Consider the following 22,424-nt stretch of genomic DNA (forward strand, 5'->3'; position numbering starts at 1 on the left):
GAATCAAAGCTGAATTATATGGGATTCTCCCCCAGGAGATTTTTAGAAATACTAACATAAACTATGCATTCTGGTACACTCTGAGAAGAAAATAAATAAATATATTACTAGCTACCCGACATATTAATAATATGTTATGCCATTGTTTGTTTTTCACTTTGTTCTGACATCTTGCTGCGAGAAGAGTAAAGAGGAGATAGTCTGTGTGACTTACTTTAAATTGTGGGTAAGGGTAGATAGCTCCCATTGTTCTGTGACCTGTCAGTCATCAGACCGGGGGTCATATTTCATTATGTGTTGATTTATATCTGAAGTTGTAACCATGGATGTATAAAGAAGAGTTCTACCGCAAAGTTATTCTCCGTGGGGACTTCCGGCAACAATCTTGATTCTGATTGGCCAGAAGACTCGAAAAAACATCAGCAAAGATATTTTATTGAGAAGATGATCACTTTGTGACAGAAGTTTTCAAAACCGTTTATGGTCTCCGGTGCTTCCAGTCCAACGCCGACTGCATGCACAGCGTTAGAAAATCGGGCCTTCAAAATAAAAGTTTAACTTTTCTTCACTCACACATCCGCGACCCAATCGAAACGGGTCCGCGACCCACCTTTGGGTCGCGACCCACCAGTTGAGAACCACTGCTCTAGCCTACATATTTAATGTTATCTTTTATTATTGACAGTATTGCATAAATCTCCCTCAAGCAACAAGTGTGGCAACCCAATAAAAGAGAACTAACTGATTATCCTTTTCCAGGGAGTGCCAATATAGATAATAGAAAAGGACAGAGGTAGAACAACTCCCAGGTTTGAGTGATAGTGTCTAGCCCTGGACACATTTACTATGGTATTTTAAAAAAAAAAGACATGGCGTTTAATCCTTGATTGAATTGCTTTATTTTCATTTTTTAATCGATGTAAAAAATTCAAACACAAAAGTGTAATAGTGAAGAAACTCAATTATGTGGCATTTGTACTTTCCAAAAAAAGTAGAACAGGGATTATATTGATCCTGAGTAAGTAGTAATACATGATAACAGAACATCACATTCAATAATTAATATATTTCTGGTTATGCCATTGTTTCTTTGACTTATTGATAACTCAGTGAAACTCAGTGTTTAGAAAACTGTGAGGAACAAGTCATACAGCGATCATTTTGGTCCTCAGTGTAAAGGTTAACCAAATGCAAAAAAAATCTTGATATTTTTATAACAGTCATACATATATTATATTGGTCTTCACAGTTAGAAATTGTAAATGTTTATAAAAATGCTGAACAAACATTTTTTTTTTTGCATTTTTAGAAAGTATTTAAAATAAAGTAATAATATATAAGTAAAAAAGAGGTTATATTGGACCTAATGGATAGGTATAAATGATAATAAAGTAAAAAGAAAAGTCATACAGATATTATATTGGACCTCAGTGAGTTTTAACCGTTTACAACATTTCAAAGAAAATCTCGATATGTTCATAAAAAGTCACACTTTGAGTAGTTGTATATTTGTAGAACAATAATAAAAAATTAAAAGTAATACAGAGTTTAAAGTGATCCCAAGTCAGTGGTCATAAACGATAACTTTGCATAAATATAACTTCCTTTGTTTAATTTCCATAACAAAATAATAGAGGGCCGGTCCTCCTGAGTGAGTAGTCAAAACTCTTCAACAATACTCAAAATATCATATTTACATTTCCATTACAATGGCCTTTCATTGGCTTCAGAAACTCAATGTGGCATTTGTACTTTCCAAAAAAAGTGGTACAGGGATTATATTGATCCTGAGTAAGTAGTAATAAATGATAACAGAACATAACATCATATTCAATAATTAATATATTTGTGGTTATGCCATTATTTCTTTGACTTATTGATAACTCAGTGAAACTCAGTGTTTAGAAAACTGTGAGGAAAAAGTCATACAGCGATCATTTTGGTCCTCAGTGTAAAGGTTAACATGCGAAAAAATATATTGATATTTTTATAATAGTCATACATATATTATATTGGTCGTCACAGTTAGAAATTGTAAATGTTTACAACAATGCTGAACAAAAAAAATTATAATTGCATTTTTAGAAAGTATTTAAAATAAAGTAATAATATATAAGTAAAACAGAGATTATATTGGACCTAATGGATAGGTATAAATGATAATATAGTAAAAAGAAAAGTCATACAGATATTATATTGGACCTGACTTTGAGTAGTTGTACATTTGTAGAACAATAATCATTTTTTTTTTTTTTAAATCAAGTAATACAGAGTTTAAAGTGATCCCAAGTGAGTGGTCATAAACGATAACTTTGCATAAATATACCTTCCTTGGTTTCATTTCCATAACAAAATAATAGAGGGCCTATGGGTAATACTTCAACAATACTCAAAATATCATATTTACATTACAATGGCCTTTCATTGGCTTCAGAAAGTCCCTACATTACACACACATTTTATGTCAGCATTTTGACAGATATATGTTCTTTTCAACAAATGGTACTATTATTTTCTTCAGAGTAATGTTTTAATATAAGAATATGGCTAATGCCATTTTACATGTCGAACAGACCTAAATTTACTCTACCAACATGACGTGTCAGTTTGTCTTGAATCCTTAATTTACATATTCCTCGACTAAACTCAGAAGCTCAGATGCGCTCTCCAGTGCCAACAACGCATTCTCTGGTTTGAACTGCTCATTTGGAATATGGGGAAATGGATGGCAGTTTGGATACTGAGTTTTTTTGTCGTCCACTCCCAACGCCTTCAGATTCCTCACTATTTGAGGAAGAACTCTCAGTTTGAGGTTGTAGAGGGAAACTTCTGCTGCAAGGGATAAAATGGAGCTGCTGGTGGGATGCTGACCATCTCTCTTAGACTTTTCCACTGCTTGATGGACTTTGAACAGACACCACTCTGTGCTCGCCCCACTAACGTCTTTGTAGGCTGCGTCGAGATCACAGCGAGCTTGTCTTCTCCAGCGTTGGGCCTCTTCTTTGTTTGGCCTTAGGACATTTTCATTATGTGTCCAAAAATTGTAGGAACGGTTGCTTCTGGAGAATCCGTCTCTAGCATTTCTGTGATGCCTGGCCTCCTGATTCCATTCATCATAGAAGTTCTTGAAATCTGATCTTCCGCTTGAATAAGATGAGCCTGTATTTTTGCCTTTGCCCTTCCCTTTGCTGAGCTCAGCAATTTGATTCGGCAGGTATTTGAATGCCTCAATGGCAAGAGGTATGCAGTCAAGGTTTTTGTCAGGATGCCATCTAAGGTAAAGTCGTTTGATGGCTTTATGCTTTTCCTCCTCAGGAAGAGTCCAAATCTCTTTTAAACATTTGTCAATTTCCATTTTAGCTTCTTCAAGAGAGGCTGGTGAGGATCTCGTAGAAGAGGAACTTCCTTTAGGTTCTGGTTTCTTTTGTCATTTAAACTGATACAGGTTCAGACAACTGACTTCAATGGGCTCATCGTCTCCAATTTCTATTTTGTATCTGTGTGAATATGGTCCCGACTGCCCAGGCAGTTCTTCAACAATAACTGCATAGATATACTTGTTGTTGGTGCTGTAGCCAACATGTTCGCCCTCTTCAAAGTTATTGAGGATGTTCATGTCTAACGAATCATGCCATTCCACTAGGATTTCTGTTGCAGGGGCTGGTGGATTGCGGAAAATGCTTTGAGTTTCAGCACTGTCCAGGATCCCATTCTTAGCCAGAGTTTTCTGAACATCTTGCATATTGTCACACGTGAGAAGGTGTACGAGGACCAGGAGCTGTTTCGATTCCAATATGTTACCTAAAAGAGCATTAATCTCCTTTGTCAATGTCATATTGACGTCACTTATCACCTTATGAATCGTGTTGTTGTTGTGTTTCATGTAAAATATGCAACCTTGTTGCTCTTGTTTGACAAAAACATCGGTTTGTGAGGCAGTCTGGTGTAGTGGTTGTTGATTCACCCAAAGCTCAGTTTTTAGACTATTGCAGCAGACAATCTGAATGCTGCCAAAAGTCTTCTTGCACATCTCAGTAGCATCATCTTGTGTTATTTCCCCCTGGGACTGGTCTCTGATAAGACAAATGAGTCCATGTATAAATGCTTCTGAGGACAAATGTCTGTCAAACAATCCACTAAATTCACAGTCAGCACCAAGTTCACAAAGCTGCATGTCTGATTCCACTACTTTCTCCTCAGTGAATTGAGACAGCATATTAGGCTTAAAAGTTTGAGGCAGCAATCGCAGCAACCGGTGATGCTCATACACGTCATTGCCTAAGTGACACTCACTTAGTTTCTCAAGCAACAAAAACTTATTGTCCAGCGCTTTTTCCAACCTTTTGCTCTCAAACACTGTATCATTGTAGTAGAGTTTGCAGGATGGGTATACTTTACCATCTACTGCAGGAAGATACAAAGTCATTGAATTATCAACAAGGGACTGGTTTTCTTCAGTTTTGATTGAACTGAAAAACTGCTCAACAGCACGTTTCACAGTTTTTTGTTGGTTTGGGTTAAGATGAGGTTTCTCACAGGAATCAGCATAAACTGCTACCAGAACATTAAAATACTGCACTGCTGTAGGTGTGTCCTTCACACCAATTTCCTTGAAGAACTTTGAAAAGATCACATCATTCGGAGAAACTTTGTACAAATACGGTCTGAACTCGCGCTCGTGCGGGAGTGAAAAAGAAGTATCATCAGGCTTTGCAAGTTCCTTGTCTTTTTCAACCAAAACCACAGGAAGACCAGCCAATGTTTGGACTTCAAACGTGTTTGTTTGCAGGTATTCATATGCACTTCGAAAAACCTCAGCACGGGTTTGGATCGACTTTTGATCTTTACAGGGCGACTGACAGATGTTCCTCATGTTACTGGTGACACAGTTTGGCGGTGGTTGTTCATGAGCTCCAGCTTTATTCATCCTTTCCAGGACTTCCTCTGACTTATAAACAGGTAGATGTATAATTGGCATTGAGGACCAAACCAGTTCTTGATGCTTGGCTTCAGTGTCTATCAAAGATCCCCTGATTTTAACGGCAGTTCTCTCAGCCACAAATGGTTGGTGGAAGTTTTGCAGTTCTTTTTGAATTTTCACAGGAAAAAGGAACTTGATGTCAGCCATTTCCTCCAGAAACATTTTCTCTTCACGCTTGTCCTCAATCTGTATATTCAAGGCTGCTTTGAATATTAAAGATGACTTTGGTTCCAAATCGTTAAGGTCACCATTTCCTTTTGCTTCTGATTCTAACTGGTGTGCAAAGTGAATTATGTAATCTGTTGACAGCACATGCATTCCAAGGTCTCTCAGTAGCTTCTTTGGGTCTGGTAGAAAAAGCCCTTCACACAACTCAGTCCAAAATCTCTTAGGTACAAACCTCTCTTGGGGCAACATTTCTTTGTACAGCTCAACATTCTCATCAAAGAAGTATGATGCCTTCTCCAATGTGCCTTGAGAATTGGCAATCAATTTCACTGTCTTCATTGAGGAGATGATTGTTTCCCTACACTCACAATGAATGAATTGTGGTGTCAGTAAGAGTTTGAGGCAGTGAAGCTTTTGCATCCCAGTGAGTGTGTGTACAACAGGCAGAATAAACTTCATGAAATATTTAAAATCATTCATGGTTTGGATCTTCAATGTTTCTGCTAGACAGATGTTTGCAGTACTGTTTTGGAGAAAAATGCTGTTGCTGTCAGATAGGGAGAACAAATCCGGAAATGTCTTTGAATATGTGCAGTTGACGATAAATACCTCTTTAGGTCCATCAATCCTTACTCGTTTACCATGTATAGTTTCAAATATTGGCAAGGATTTTAGCTTTCTTTGATATTCTTGTTTGTCTTTGGACTTGGATACTCCAGACTGCAGGTCACACTGAAGCTCTTTCAAATCCTGATTTGAAAGCTTGGAAAACTCTGAGTGGTTTATGTTGTAGAGCTGCTCCAACACAGAGCCTTTAACATTCACATCCATAAGTTCAGAGTAAATAAGTAAGCATTGTTCTAAAGGCATCTCAGAGACGAATGTACTTTCAAGCTTCATAAAACCAAGTTTAAAAAGGATGCCTGATATGTCCTCTCCAGAGGTGCTCTTAATCACACTCGGCATGTCTTTCATTGTTTTCAGGAAGTGTTTGTTGTTCAACCTTGGACATATAACAGGTAAAATGCAGCAGTCGCTGAAGAGCTGCCTAACATCACTTAATGTCAGGCTTTCTTCATCACCATTAGATGTTGCAGGTTTAATTTCACTTGTTAAGAAATTCCAAAGTGATTTCAACCACTTCAACATTCTCTTATTTGGGACATGAAGACCACTTTGTGGATCAACTTCACAGCTCTGAAGAAGTTGCTGAATTAACGGCTTCAGATATTTTGCTGCGCAGGGAACTGTCAATCTTTCGACAAGGTTTAAAGTTTGTAGAGCATCAATGTTCTCTCCGTTTGTCTGAAAGTCTGCAAATTGTTCCTTGTCGGCAAAGAACACACTCTCATAACTCGATATCAGCTTGGGAGATTTGGAGTCAAACACTCTCAAAACGTTATCACTTGTGAGAAGAAGTGGAAGTCCATTGAGTGTAATGGAGTTGTCTTCTGCTGTCTTTTTAAAGTCTTTTAAGAAGAAACTCAAGAGCTCAGAACATCTTTTTCCATCTCTGATCAAGGTGGCAGTTATGGGCAGGGGTAAATCCTTGTCTGTTCTGGTCGGGTCATTGACGGTTATTTCTCTGAGGAAAGTCTGCACACTTGAAGGATTTACATCTCTTACTGCAATGTCTGCGGTTCTGAAGCTTTCCCAAACATTTTGCATGAAAGAAGGTACCAATGTCATTCCAAGATCTTCCAAAATTGGTATTATCCCGTCTGTTTCCGAGTGTGTGAGATAAGGTGCCTTAGTTGTTTCATTTTCTCTGACATTACACCAGTCAAAAGAATATGTCTTCAATTCTCGGCCTGCAACATTGCGTGTTGAACTCCTCAGAACTGGAATCACATCAAGACCTTTTTCTTTGATTGATCTGTAAACCTCATGTATCATTTTATGCCAATCCTGGCCAACATGTTTGGACACGTTTGGCCAAAAGCCCACATAGAATGACTCAAGACTTGCATAAGTGGTTTTCTTTTTTGCAAAGTGGTGGCAGATGTACTGAAGGAGATCAGCATAAAGTGGAGCAATGAGATTCTGTTTCAAAGATTCATTCCAGTTAGATTTGAGACTTTGCCCATCTTCTTTCCAAGGGCTTCTCCTGGCAGAATCTACCTCAAAGTTTGCGTTGACATGCACTGGCAGTCCAGTTGTTCCTGGCAAAGGAAGTGAACAAAAGGCTTCTCCAATAAAACACATGTTGCTAGATGGGGCTTCACCAGAGACCTTTGAGCTCACAAGCGCCGCTATTGCTGCTTGAGGAAGTTTTTTTGGAAGTGTTTGATCTCCTTTGCCACTGTTTTTGAATGTCCCAAACTGTTCTGCAATGATCCATTTTCTTTGTCTTTTATCGGAGGTTGAAATGAGTGCACTGTATATAGCCTTGTCTGGCGTGATTGGTTTGTCAGATTGCAGCGCATTTTGTTGAAGCTTAACAAAAGCCTCTTTACTTTCTCGGCTTATCTGTGGTAGGTCTTTTTCAACCATAAAGATTGTTTTGAGTATCCCTGAATGTTCATTGATTTCATGGACCTCTATTTTGCAGATGTTTTTCAGAAACAGAATCAGTCCTTCAGGATCTTCAGAGAGTGCAGAGCAAAGTTCATTCATGTCATGGTCTGTGACTCCCTGCTGTGATATTTTAGAGCTGTTTGCCATGGTACCGATCCTTAAGGGCAATCTGAACATGGTGCCATCTTTCAGGGGAAATTTGTCTGGAAGAAAGGATTTGTAGACATCCATGTACATGTTCTTAAAAGTGTCAGCTAGTTTATAGCCAGTGCCAGCTGGTGGTTTGTCTGAATGACTTTCAATGAATTTTTGATTGGGATCAGAAATGCAGAGTAGTTTATCTCCAGTGAGGATGGAGGGGCAGTCAGTCAGATGGTAAACAGAGTTGAATCCTACTCCGTATTTCCCTGTCTTCCCTGGAGAGTTGCGCTTTCCTCCTTCTCCCAGCTGTTGGATGCCCTTCAGGTCATCATCAGAAAACACTTTGTTGTTGAAAACACACAGTGCTGGACCCTGCAGTTTGTTCCATTTCTTTCCAAATGTTTTTTCTGTGCCATGCTGTCGTTTGTCCCAAACAAAGTGAATTTCAGTTGCCTCTGCATCATCAGCATTTTGGATAAGCTCTTTAAGGATATCTTTCTTTGATGGATAGGCTGAAATTAAGTTTTTAATTCGAACAGTTAGTTGTTCCTGCTGTTCAAAATGAAAAGCAAATGGTGAAATGTTCTCAACTGTATAGTTTTGCAGGGTATCATGCCTTGTTGTTTTAATTCCAAAGTGACAAGCCATAGCACGTTGGATATCCTTGTGACATAATGTCACACCTGGATCAACTGCCATCCATGGGCTGTCATTGAAAAACATCTTACTTGCAGGTTGTAGAACATCATGTTCATTGGGTATCAGACAGTTGGTTGTCTCATCTTTGGCCTCATATATTCCTCTGAGAATTGTGAGACAAATCAAAAGGTCTTTCTCTGGCAGGGTCTTGTTGCCATGTTGAGTGTGTATTTCCTGCAGCACAGTTGGAAACTGACTTGTTGTAAATGTTTTTAGTCCAAACTCCTGAAGCAACTTCTTGTATGGCAAAAATTCATTTGGAACCTTCCTAATATAAGAACTCAGATCAAGATTTTGTGGGTAGTCTAGAACCAGATCCTGTGGTGATACAAACTGGTCGTCGCTCCACAGCCAGTGTGTATCCTTTTTCATCTTTCTTGAAAATTCATTTATGTGGTCTTGCATGTGTTTGTAAATGCTATGCAGCTTTCTTTTAAAATCCACATTTGTGTCAGGATCAGTCATTTTCTGTGCTTTTGATGTCAGAGCAGACAAATTCTCTATCACTTTTTCAGGTGGGGGTAGGCGTTTGAGACCAAGTTGGCTGCTAACTCTGTCACTGAAAGTACCCAGAGGCATTACATGCTCAACAATGTCCGCATAATCAGAATGTCTTGTTTCATCAGGGCAGAAGAAACAACTTCTCTGAGATGTGTCATTGCCGTACGTGTTATCATTACCAGGCTTAGTACATGGGATCCATTTTAGCATTTTGATGCAATGAAGCTGCTCAGGAGAAAACTTAAACAGTAGATCATTAGTATCCAACATCTTCAAGAGCACCTGAGCTCTATTAAGAGCCTCAGTTTGAGAGTCAACATCCGCTTTGTCAATCAGTGTGGCAGCATGCAAGAAGTGCTCCGGTGACACATCTACTTCTTGGTTTAGTAAGCCAAGATCAGTTAGGCTTTGAAGCATCTGCGATGTGCCAGTGTAAAGAGGTGGAGGGAAGAAATCTGACTCGAAAATGACTTTAAAGGTTTTAATTTTTGGATCAAAAAAGGCTGAGGGTTTTTTCAGTTCTCCATTCACTTCAATGAAGCTCAAATCCTTACATCTGTGTTTCAAGGTCTGATTTTGAGAGAAAAGGATAGCTCCATCCTGTAAAATCCAAGTCATGATTTTCTCAGTGTCTTCTCTTCTGCAAGCCCTGCTCTCAATACAGTCAATAAGGAGATGAGCTGCTTCAGCAGTGTCCAAAAGTTTAACTTTGAGCAGCTGTAACAGTCTGTGATCAGCCTCAGTTGCACACCGCACAACTGAATCAGGCATAGGGAAATCTGTTGGTACTTTTAGACCAGACATCAGAAGCACGGCCTGCTTTGATTGAGCTGCAACACATGATCCATTCATGGTTTGAAACAGAGGCAACTTTGAGAGTAAATCTTTCTCAGTGACTGAGAGACAATCAAGACGAGAGAGATAATCTTTCAGTTCTTCTCGTGCTCCGTGAGAGGCAGTTTTGAGATCTCTGATGAGATTCTGAGAATCTAGGTTCACCAATACTTTCATGACACTCCTTGGAGATGGGCACAGCACATATGAGTCAAGGTCTTCGTGTTTGAGCCAGTCGTTTTCTCTTACCGCTGTGGCACCAAGTTTGCTCACCAACTCAGTTATTTTTTCTGGCAAGTGCATCTGCTTCCTTTTCTGAAAAATTAAGGTTGTCTTCTGCTCTAGTATAGCTAGTGATACTGGCTGACTGACTGACAGGGGACTGACTGGTATCAATGGCAATCCAATGAAATTACTTAACTCTTTGAAGTGAGTGTTGAGAAATGTCCAGAACTCTTGGAGCCACTCTAAAGGTGGATGTTGATTGCTGCTGACATCCCAGGTAACATGCCCCTTGCTCATCTGCTTCCAGTCCTGTGGCAAAAACCTCTTTGTATATTCAGCCACCCGTTTTTCATCAATGTTGATGACCTTGAAAATATCTGGAAAATTGGTTTAAATACATAGTGAGTGAAAACATGACAGATGTTATGCATTTTTAAATCAATATACTATAAAATGATCCGTCTTACTTTCTCTGGCCAGTTCTTTCAGGTGGGCACTGCAGGCTGGACGGAGATCATCGGGGATGAAGAGGTGTTTGCAGAATGGTAGCAAGACTCTGGACAAAGGATACATTTGTTGAATCGGCATGTAACAAAAACAAAGACATTTGTATATCATTTAAGTTGAGATGCATTAAATATATTTTCCAATAAATACAATTGTATTGTTTTTATCAATCTGTACTAATTCTAAGATTGGATTTGGGCAATATTTAAACTTAATATAGATGTAATTGGTTTAAAAGGTCCCATGACATGGCCATTTCTACTGATCATAATTCCATTGTTGAGGTCTACTAGAATAGATTTACATTGTTCAATGTTCCAAAATCACATTGGTTTCTCATACAGCATCTCTTTATAGTAGGGATGCTCCGATCGATCGGTCACCGATCGAGATTGGCCGATATTCACTCCCTACCGATCGATCGGTGCTCTCTAAACATGCCGATCGCGAGAGCCGATCGCGAGAGCCGATCACATGACGTAAAATACATGACACTTTTCTCTGTGTGCGGCAAAACAAGCTCGCCAAAATGGCTTCACCGGTCTGGCATTATTTTAAGGTGTCCGAAAAAGACAGTAAATTAGCGGTATGCAACGTGTGTGTGAAGCAGAAATCCTGCAGCTCCGCCCGCCGGACCGGTAAGCGGAGCGAAACACACAAGAGTTAGACCTAACACACTTAGCTATTTTATCTACCTCTGGAACAAGCTAAACTAGTTATAAATATATTTATTCTTCACTGTCGGGTCACTCATTACTGTATCAGTGAGCTGCATGAGATACTGACAGGCTGTCAGGAGAGGGAGAGAGGGGGAGAGAGGGGGGGAAAGAGAGAGGGAGAGAGGAAAAGAGAGTGCTTCCGCTCATTTCTCCCGTGTTATTATCCAAAGTGAATGTAAACTTGAATAATGTACATCATTTGAATGTAATAATTAAGTTGATTGTTGTTTGTGGAAGCTCCAGTGAATGAGCCCCATTAACTGAGTTTTAAACATCACTTTAAATGGAAGATTCAAAGTGATGTTTAAATCTTCCATTTAGGCCCCGCCCACTCGATCGGTATCGGCCGATACTGATTCCGGCGATCGGCCCCGAAATTGGCGATCGGAGCATCCCTACTTTATAGTATGTGTATTCACTCTCTGTCCTGCTTGTTGGAGCTCCTGCCCCCCCCCCCTCCCCCTCCCTATGAGCCCACTGTGCTCTGATTGGTCAGCTCGCCCACTCTGTTCTGATGAGTCCACCACCGTTACAGCGGAACATCAGTGATTATGTGTTACAATGGCGTTAGCAACCAGAAAATGACACCAGCAATGACAAACAGATGAGAATGCTGCAAATTGTCAACGGGGTGGGGGGGGGCTAGTTAACTGTCAACGGGGGGGGGGTAGGCTCGCTGCGGGGAAACGGTGGACCTCTGTCGCCTGTCAGCGCAACTTCAATGATGCCACACACAAGGGCGGTGCCGGCCGTAAACGGCCCATGATGACCGGCCGTTCTGTGATTCTCCAGATGGCCAGTCCGCCCCTGGGTCTGGGTGCCGTGTTGACGGGACGTTGCGGGGCTCGCTGCTGGAGCGGACAGTGTGAGCTGACACACACACACACACACACACACACACACACACACACACACACACACACACACACACACACACACACACACACACACACACACACACACACACACACACACACACACACACACACACACACACACACACACAACCCACAGGCTGTGAGTCTGTGTGTGCTCAGGCCGAGCCCAGGCCGAGCCTCGACGCGTCCCGCCGTCTCAGGCTGAGTTCAGCCTGAGAAATCCGGAGCTGCAGCTGAGAAAAGATTGAGTGTGTGTGTGTGTGTGTGTGAGGAAGTCCGCGGAGCCGTTACGTCACTATACCAAATATGTCACTATACCCAAGAAAATAAAAATGGAAAAAGAAAAATCTCCAACGAGGCGTTCTGGGGCAGCATAGACAGGTATTTTCTGTGTTGGAGTTTTACTCGCTACATGGTGTACTTTGAGGGTTTGTGACTGCAGACCGTTTACATGCATTAAAAAAAACTAAATAACACACAAGGGGACGGGTAAAAACCAGAAAAGCATGTCATGGGACCTTTAAATTAGTAGTAAATAGAAGAGAAAAAACATCTAAAAAGAAAATAAACCTACCTTGGAAATGCATTGCTGTCAATCAAAGCAGTGTCCTCCTCTCTGTCTGTGAACGATTTGAAAGAGCCATCGTTGAGCGGAAGCAGCTGAAGACCTTCCAGTTCTCTGTATTTTTCATCACTTAAAATGAACTCCAAAAGGCAGAGTTTGTCATGTTTAGAGATAGTGTGCACGTCAATCCTGCGGAGCGAGCCCCTTATGAAAGCTGGAGTCACGTGTTTTAGGGTGTCTCGGTGTGGATAGGCCTCATCTATAGCGCTTGCAACACTACCTGGTAAGGTGACAAGATTTTCTCCACAGGAAACCAAAGTCCTTTTAATTGCAGCCAATATGTCACTGCTTGTTGGAGCATTACAGGGGAACACAGCTTCTGATGGAGTGATAAACTCTCTTTCATCTTTGGCAAGAGAGAGGACAGCCACATTCTGCCTGAATAAGTGATCAAGAACATCCAGAGCAACGGCATACCATTTGCGTTTGTGCTTTATCTGGGCAATATCTGGCCACAGATCGTACACTGAAGAGACAGGCAGATTATCTTGTTGTGCAAGCTTGATAGCATCTTGAATGATCATGATGTATGCCTGTGGAAGCACCTCCTTCATCAGCAATTCATTCCACACCGCATGTTCGTCATGTTGCTGGTCTTCCTCTTGCCACTTGATCTCTCTTCTGTTGTCTGTGAGGCCAAAACACGCGTTGATATAAACTGGGAATCCGGTCTTATTGGATTCATTGTTTGGTAGGGGGAGAAAGCAGCTCAATCTGCTCTCACTACTGTCTCTCTTCTCACCACAAGGGAATGCCAAGTCAACTTGAGGGAAAAAGCTCAACTTTTTCGCAAGTGAATCAAGATGTTCTACATTTCCTTCTTTCATGGTACATGTTGTTAAAAGCCATTTTGTTTCTTTGTGGTCTTCTGAGTTGAGGGTTATTACTTTGAATCTTGTTGAACTCTCAATGATTGAATCGTCTTCTGACTCCAGAACGACATCTGTGGATATTGAGGATTTCACTTCAAGTCTGGTTTTAACGGTGCCATCGATGTTGATATGTATCAAGGAAACAGAGGTCACGTTTTTCAGGAACAGGAGACTTAAATCTGCATCCGCAATGAAGCTATCAAAAAGCTCAACCACCCTGTCAGAGTCATAGAGATTATCTGAAATATCTGATACCTCTTTGCGCAAAGGGAACCTGAAAATTGTCCCGTCAAAGTGTTGATCCTCGTTGATGACTGTTGACCATTCTTTTCTGCCAACAAGCGAAACTATATCTCGAAAAGGTTGGAACTGGTCATGCATCTCTATTAGAGCTTCCTGGTGTTTTGTATCATCCAAAGACCACAAAAAACCACTATTTCCTTTTCCAAATATTTTTTCCTGGGGGTCCATCATGCCGAGGTGATTTGAACTGAATATACTGGGCACATCTGTGAAGAAAGTGGATCAACATTGTCATATTTAGTAACTCTGCATTTTCTCTAAGGACTCAAACTGAAACAATCTGTATCTTTATGTAGTTTTACCTGTTATGTGGTAAACAGAGTTGAAGCCGATTCCAAACCTCCCAACTTTGTTTGGGTCATTGCGCTTGACACTCCTCCCTGCCATCTGAATTCCCTCCCAGTCCTCATCAGTGAAGGCTGCATTGTTGTATGCATAGAGAGCAGGACCTTTCAAGAAAAAAAAGTGCTTTAAACATTAGATCAGAGCATTTGTGCATGTTCTTTAATTTTTTTCAGTCTCTCTAATAATAATAATTGCTTGTTTTGGATGCTATCCATGCTAAATGGGCTAGAAATATAGGAAAGGCTGAGGGTGTAAACATGTGTTTTCTGCTTTTGCAGTGCTCTACATTTCAAATTGAGAACCTTTGATTGATTTCAGTAATATAGTAATTTTGTGGTGTGTAGTGTAATGTGGTGACTTAGGGATGCATACCGGTATCCGGTATTACCGAAATACCGGTTACTGGTGGCTACGGAATACCGTACCGAAATCAGATCCGGTTTCGATACTTTTTTTTTTTTTTAATTAATTTTAAAAGTGAGTCCGTGGCCCGTGATGGCGGGTGTTATAAATTAGATTGCATAATCGTTTTTCTTCATATTTTATGTATTTTTCATTGTTTGTTCAATACTAGAAAGGTAAAAGTCCCATAAAAAGGACTGTGATGGGATTTGTTTTCTCTCACCAGTGAAGGTAAATGTTGATTTTAAAGATGAGATTTGTTGTGATCTCATGACCATTATTCTATTATGTATTTGTTCTCTAGTCGAATCTCAGGTTTAACATTAATTATAACGGTGCTATAACGGTCTGTTTGCATTGACAAGATGTGCTATTCACGCGGCACATCTGATGGCGGGTGTTATAAAAGATATTCCATAATCGGTTTTCTTCATATTTCTTATGTATTTTTCATTGTTTGTTCAGTACTAAAAGGTCCAAGAAGTCCCACAATTGAATTTAATATTCATTTGACATGTTAACTATATCGTAAAGCGCTTCATGGGAGTAATTGTGGGATGACACATTTTAAAAGTATCACGATATGTATCGGTTGAGTATCGGTATCGTTCAGTGGTATCGGTATCGTAAAAATGTCAACGATATGCATCCCTATAGGTGACTACAGTTTACTGTATATGTTACAGGTAACATAAAATGCAGAAATTGCCTTAAATGGGGCGAAGCCTGCGATATGAAGGGCCGTGTAGGCCAAAATTCAAACTCACCTCGCACACACACTACTGAAAACATCTGGCCTTGCACACACACTACTGAAATACTCTCACATTCACTACTGAACACCTCACACCAGGGCCGTTTCTTCCTATATGCGGACTATGCAGGGGCATAGGGCCCCCGCGGCCACTAGGGGGCCCCCAAGCTGAAAGTATTTTTTTATTTTTTTATTCATCCGAAAAACAAAAAAAGTTTAATTCATACACACAAAGATGAACAAAATTAGTAGAAGCAGGAGGGCTGAAGCATAACTTGTGGAAAGTAGCCCTCCCGTGCATCATCCTAATACAGCGGCATTATTGCGTCAACAATGTATAGAAATGAAGGAGTACAAAGAAATAAAGAAAACAGGAGAAAAAATTAAATAAAAGTTAGGGCAGGAAAACAATAAATGCATATACGAAAACTAGATATAGGGTCATTTTCTGCACATGTCAATAGCAGTTTCAACAACTTTTTTTGGAAATTAAAATACTATATACATAGGTACGTCATGCACTTGGCAAATTAATAATAATAATAATAATAATAATAATAATAATATATGCATATAGACATTGTGAACACTTATTTTCAAGTGACTTTTTTTACATTCATATGTTCACGCTGTGGTTTGGAACTGCTTTTGAATGTTATTAGGCATTTTGTTATGGAAAATGTTGTGCATAATCAGTACTGTTTTAAGCTGTACTATCTCAACACATTTTAATAGATTGAGTTTTTTTTAAATATATACCAACACCACAGACCATTCGTAATACTTTTTTTTGGGATGTTATTATTTTTTGTAGATTTGTTGAGTACGTGTTTCCCCATATTTCGGAGCAGTATTAAAGGTAAGGGAGAAATAGACTGTTATAAAAAGTATATTTGTTTCAAGAATCTTCTTAGTATGATACAAAATACCTATTGTTTTTGACAGTTTAGTCTGTACTAGTGCTGTCAAAATTATCGCGTTAACGGCGGTAATTAATTTTTTGAATTAATTGCGTTAAAATATTTAACGCATTTAACGCATGTGCAGAATGGCCCGCCCCATACGTGCCACCAGTGGCAGCGCCAGGGTATGGCTGGGGTAAGTTACACCCATACCAAGAAATGGCTTAGCCCCACCATGAAAAATAATGTTAAAGGAAGCAAAATAAAGTCTGCCAACTCGCGCGGAGTAAATTGCACAGACAGCAGTTAGTAAGATTGATTTCAGTAGCCACAGTTTTGAAAACTTTTGTCACGTAGTGATCGTCTTCTCAATAGAACATCTTTGATAACGGCGTGGTGTTGTTGCAGGAAGTCCCGACGGAGAATACTTTTGCTGTAGTACAGGAGATTACGCACATAACTGGTACGCAGGTTATGTGCGTAATCTCTCTGAAATGCGTACCGTCACTTGTGTCACAAAGCGCATTTGCGTACCGACGTACTTGTGAAGCTTTTCCAGAAGGCGGTTAGATCACCGGACGACAGAGTCGGTCTCCGTGTGCACAGACAGGGCTGCTGTTAACGTCGGTCTGTACAACGGAATTGTGCCAAAACTACGCCAACCGGCTACGGAGGGAGACTCCCCCCCCCCCCCTTCACTGGAGAACTGCGCTAAAACAGCTGATCACAACGTTCACACTCTGTGGTCACGAAGTACTCCACTAGCCGCCCCCCCCCCCCCCCATCGACTTTCCTGAAGTACTCCCCCGTTGATAGAAATCAACACGTAATGAATTAAGACCCCGCGGTTTGATGATTGATAGGTGTGTGGGTTGTCTTTCATTTTGACACGCAGAATTTTTTTATAATAAACATAGATACTGTATGTGAAATGGATATATCCGCCTTCTTTCATTTATCTTTCCATTCCCACAACAATATGCATAAATAAATGGCATATTTTGGACATAGTTCGAATGGTGATTAATCATGGTTAATTAATTTTTAAACTGTGATTAATCTGATTAAAAATTGTAATCGTTTGACAGCCCTAGTCTGTACATAATTTATATAGTGCTTCCAATTGAGTTTTTCGTCAACAAGCAGTCCTAAAAATGTACATGCACCAACTTTTTCTATCTCTGTATTGCAAATCCGTATAATGCAGTCATTTCTACTCTCAGACTTTGTATTGAATAACATGTAATTTGTTTTGGCCACATTAAGGGATAATTTATTAACTGCAAACCAGTTACATAGTATTTCTAATTCTGCATTCACAATTGTAACAAGATTGCCAAGATTATGATGGGAGCAGAGAATTCAAAGTTCAGGTTCAGCCTCAATATATTTGGGGAGAATTAAAATGAGCCGTCTTTATTTGTAGACAGCCAAGCCCCTCCTGTGAGTGTTCGGTGAAGCATTATATGCGTACAAATCCAATGTAGGATATAAACACGACTAAACTGCAATGATAGCAAAGCTGTGGCTTGGGTTTTTGGGGTAATAAAGTCCAAATCATCGTTGGGCTGACAGCTGAGAAAATGCTGCATCTCTTGCATTTATTGACATAGAGGAGCCTTATTGTTTACCTTTTTAATATCATTTTTTGTAATTTTCAATTGCTTGGTTTTCGTGAAATTAGCCTGTTTTCCTATTAAAGTCTAACAGATTGATGCATCTCCACAGATCATCTTAAAGGCTTCGGAATCCCCCCCATTGTAGTTAAAAAAAACTGTCAAAACTAGGGCCCATCTTGCATAGGGCCCCCAAAAAGCTAGAAACGGCCCTGCCTCACACACACACACTACTGAAAATTAACCTCACACACACACAACTGAAAATTAACCTCACACACACACCTGAAAATTAACCTCACATACACACAACTGAAAATTAACCTCACACCCACACTATTGAAATACTTTCACATTCACTAGTGAACACCTCACATACACAACTGAAAATTAAACCTCACACATGCAACTATAAATTAACCTCATGCACATACTACTGAAATACTCTCACATTCACTACTGAAAACCTCTCACACACACACACACACACACACACACACACACACACACACACACACACACACACACACTCCTGAAAAACATTTCACTGAAAGGTTCTCAGTAGGGAATGTGCATGTGTTTCACCTATGTGTGCGTGAGGGAATTCTTGCTGTAACGGAAGTCATTGTAATGTAACGGAAGTCATTGTAATGAAACGGAAGTCATTGTAATGAAACGGAAGTACCAAACTGCTCTGCTAGTGGTCTCTTTGCTAGCCCCGTGAGCTTCATTAGCTTTAGGCTGCTACTCGGACGTGTTTATTGTGTTGATGCCTGGTGGAGTATTCTTCATTGAAATATCGCACTCATCTTATGGCTCTGCGGTTCAAACAGACCGTCCATGAATGCAGTTTATTCGGTAAGTGAAATTCACTTTATTTCTTACTTGTCTTTTTATTCAGCTAACGAGCGAGACGAAGCTACATCTGTACTAACAATGCTATCCGTAGCATACAAGTTCAAACATAATAGAGAAGTGTAAAACATTAAGAAGGATTATACTGTAGAACAAAAGGCTTCTCGTGAGGTTGGTAAAACAAGGTCATGCTTGTACATTAGTTAGTTTGCTAGTTAGGTAACTGTATGCATTGTTATTGTTAATTTAAAATAGCTATGCTCGACGATGCAGACAGCTAGCGCCACATTAGTGTCGAAGAGCAGAGTACTGTATGAGATTAACCTCACTATAAGATCTGTGTATCTTAAAAATATGAATCTCACATTTCCAGTTGTTTCCAGAAATAACGTTAACGTAGATATTGCAATATGGTTTGTTGAGCTGGAGTTGATTATTGAAGCTTACTGGTTAACGTTCATCATATTAAACGAACGAACCCAAACGTTGTTGTTTGTATTAATATTATTACCAATATATACTTACTAAGCATTTTATTATCATTGCACTGGAGAAACTGACTTATTGTGGCAGCAGAACGTGAACATGTAACTTAATGCCTGCAATTAAGGACGATAGCGTAGTCAATGCTTTAGGGACAAGGAAATGATTTGTTTAAATATTAGATATGACGTTATGTGTGCTTCTGTGACAATTAAGCTTATTCATTGCATTACATTTGTTGAAGATGTTTGTCTTTTACCCTTACGTGTGTGTTACAAATGAATGTGAATATGGCATAGGACAAATATTTAAATTGACTGTCTCATGAAAAACGATTCCAAAATAACAGTAAAATAAAAAGGACCCCAACTAGACAATAATACACAATCCAACTGATAAGATACAATAAGGGCTGTGATATCCAGCACTTTTTTTTAAGGATAACAAAAAGATTATCACATGACATTTGCATGTAAAAAAAAGTCTGTGACCAACACATTGTTACTTTACATATGTATATCTGTTTGTTTAAAGTTTCCAGGTGATGCAGACAGATCAGAGGATGCTGACCACGAGAGACAGACCTATTCCTAACATCAGTGAACTTCAGCATGGACTCAAAGGTACAAAGACTCCTTTCATAATGTACAAAGAATCGAGAAACGTTCTGGTTTAAATAGATAAAGTAACAACTATAATCAGCTTTCACATTTCTATGTATTTAAGGCAATTATTATTTTACATTGTGAGAATTACTACCATTTGTCTCTACATATTGTCTGTAAAAGACGTGGTAAAAGTGGTTCTTGCAGTGAGACAACCGAGCAGTTGAATATAATTTAATAATAACATATTTTAATGTTGATTAACTGCAGACTGTTAATTCATAATCTGATTATCTTTGTAGTACAAAGTGATGAATTTAAAAAAACACATTAAAATAAAAATACATTATTTCTACAGCCGCTAAATAAACAAACCTCTTTCATAAATAACACACTTGCTCTGCAATAATGTCATATGTTTCTTGTCATTTCTGTTAGGAAAGGACATACAGTGGGGCAAAAAAGTATTTAGTCAGCCACCAATTGTGCAAGTTCTCCCACTTAAAAAGATGAGAGGCCTGTAATGTTCATACTAGGTACACTTCAACTATGAGAGACAGAATGGGGGGAAAGAATCCAGGAAATCACATTGTAGGATTTTTAATGAATTAATTGGTAAATTCCTCGGTAAAATAAGTATTTGGTCACCTACAAACAAACAAGATTTCTGGCTCTCACAGACCTGTAACTTCTTCTTTAAGAGCCTCCTCTGTCCTCCACTCGTTAACTGTATTAATGGCACCTGTTTGAACTCGTTATCAGTATAAAAGACACCTGTCCACAACCTCAAACAGTCACACTCCAAACTCCACTATGGCCAAGACCAAAGAGCTGTCAAAGGACACCAGAAACAAAATTGTAGACCTACACCAGGCTGGGAAGACTGAATCTGCAATAGGTAAGCAGCTTGGTGTGAAGAAATCAACAGTGGGAGGAATTAGAAAATGGAAGACATACAAGACCACTGATAATCTCCCTCGATCTGGGGCTCCATGCAAGATCTCACCCCATGGGGTCAAAATGATCACAAGAACGGTGAGCAAAAATCCCAGAACACACTACGCCGTCAGGGACTCAAATCCTGCAGTGCCAGACGTGTCCCCCTGCTTAAGCCAGTACATGTCCAGGCCCGTCTGAAGTTTGCTAGAGAGCATTTAGATGATCCAGAAGAGGATTGGGAGAATGTCATATGGTCAGATGAAACCAAAATATAACTTTTTGGTAAAAACTCAACTAGACGTGTTTGGAGGAGAAAGAATGCTGAGTTGCATCCAAAGAACACCATACCTACTGTGAAACATGGGGGTGGAAACATCATGCTTTGGGGCTGTTTTTCTGCAAAGGGACCAGGACGACTGATCTGTGTAAAGGAAAGAATGAATGGGGCCATGTATCGTGAGATTGTGAGTGACAACCTCCTTCCATCAGCAAGGGCATTGAAGATGAAACGTGGCTGGGTCTTTCAGCATGACAATGATCCCAAACACACCGCCCGGGCAATGAAGGAGTGGCTTCGTAAGAAGCATTTCAAGGTCCTGGAGTGGCCTAGCCAGTCTCCAGATCTCAACCCCATAGAAAATCTTTGGAGGGAGTTGAAAGTCTGTGTTGCCCAGCGACAGCCCCAAAACATCACTGCTCTAGAGGAGATCTGCATGGAGGAATGGGCCAAGATATCAGCAACAGTGTGTGAAAACCTTGTGAAGACTTACAGAAAACATTTGACCTCCGTCATTGCCAACAAAGGGTATATAACAAAGTATTGAGATGGACTTTTGTTATTGACCAAATACTTATTTTCCACCATAATCTGCAAATAAATTCTTTAAAAATCAGACAATGTGATTTGCTGGATTTTTTTTTTTCTTCTCATTTTGTCTCTCATAGATGAGGTATACCTAGGATGAAAATTACAGGCCTCTCATCTTTTTAAGTGGGAGAACTTGCACAATTGGTGGCTGACTGAATACTTTTTTGCCCCACTGTACCTGTAGGACACAACTGCCTCACCGTTTTCTCAGAGGGGCAAGAAGAAAATGAGAAGCTTATTTCAGATTAAAGACCAATACAGGACATTCACTAAGAAACTACTCTTTTATTGTGAACACAAAGTCAAACAGGACCATCATTTGTTTGTGACAGCTGAGCCCAGTATGGGCTCACAGATGCAGTTAGGGGGTTTCTTCATCAGGCCTGGTCCTCCTCCATCAGGCCTGGTCCTCCTCCCAGAGAAAGACCTCTCCACCTCAGTCCTCTCCAGCCAAACCCACAGACCGTCCATCACACTGAGGTTTCTCCCAAAGTCTCTACAGCTCTCTGGACTCCACGCTGTCTCAATTGATCCACACTGTGAATATGAGAGGGGAACATGTGTGTAATAAATGCTTTAGACAATAAGAAATATGAAGTTAACTGTTGAGTGGCTCATTCTTTTTTAAATAGACAAAACTATTACTGTATTTCAATATCTCACGTCTGAAAGTTTAATTTAAAAG

General features: G+C 39.8%; 1 protein-coding gene across 1 annotated transcript; it reads right to left on the reverse strand.

The window, feature by feature from the left end:
• Positions 1 to 882: 882 nt before the first annotated feature.
• On the reverse strand, positions 883 to 10,897 carry LOC117538367 (sacsin-like). Its single transcript, XM_034203981.1, is given in 2 exon segments — positions 883 to 10,443; positions 10,534 to 10,897. Coding segments are annotated over 2 exon segments (7,974 nt in total). The 5' UTR covers positions 10,685 to 10,897; the 3' UTR covers positions 883 to 2,620.
• Positions 10,898 to 22,424: the final 11,527 nt, after the last annotated feature.

The sequence above is a fragment of the Gymnodraco acuticeps genome, unplaced genomic scaffold (genome assembly GCF_902827175.1).
Source record: "Gymnodraco acuticeps unplaced genomic scaffold, fGymAcu1.1, whole genome shotgun sequence".
NCBI classification, from domain to species: Eukaryota; Metazoa; Chordata; class Actinopteri; order Perciformes; family Bathydraconidae; genus Gymnodraco; species Gymnodraco acuticeps.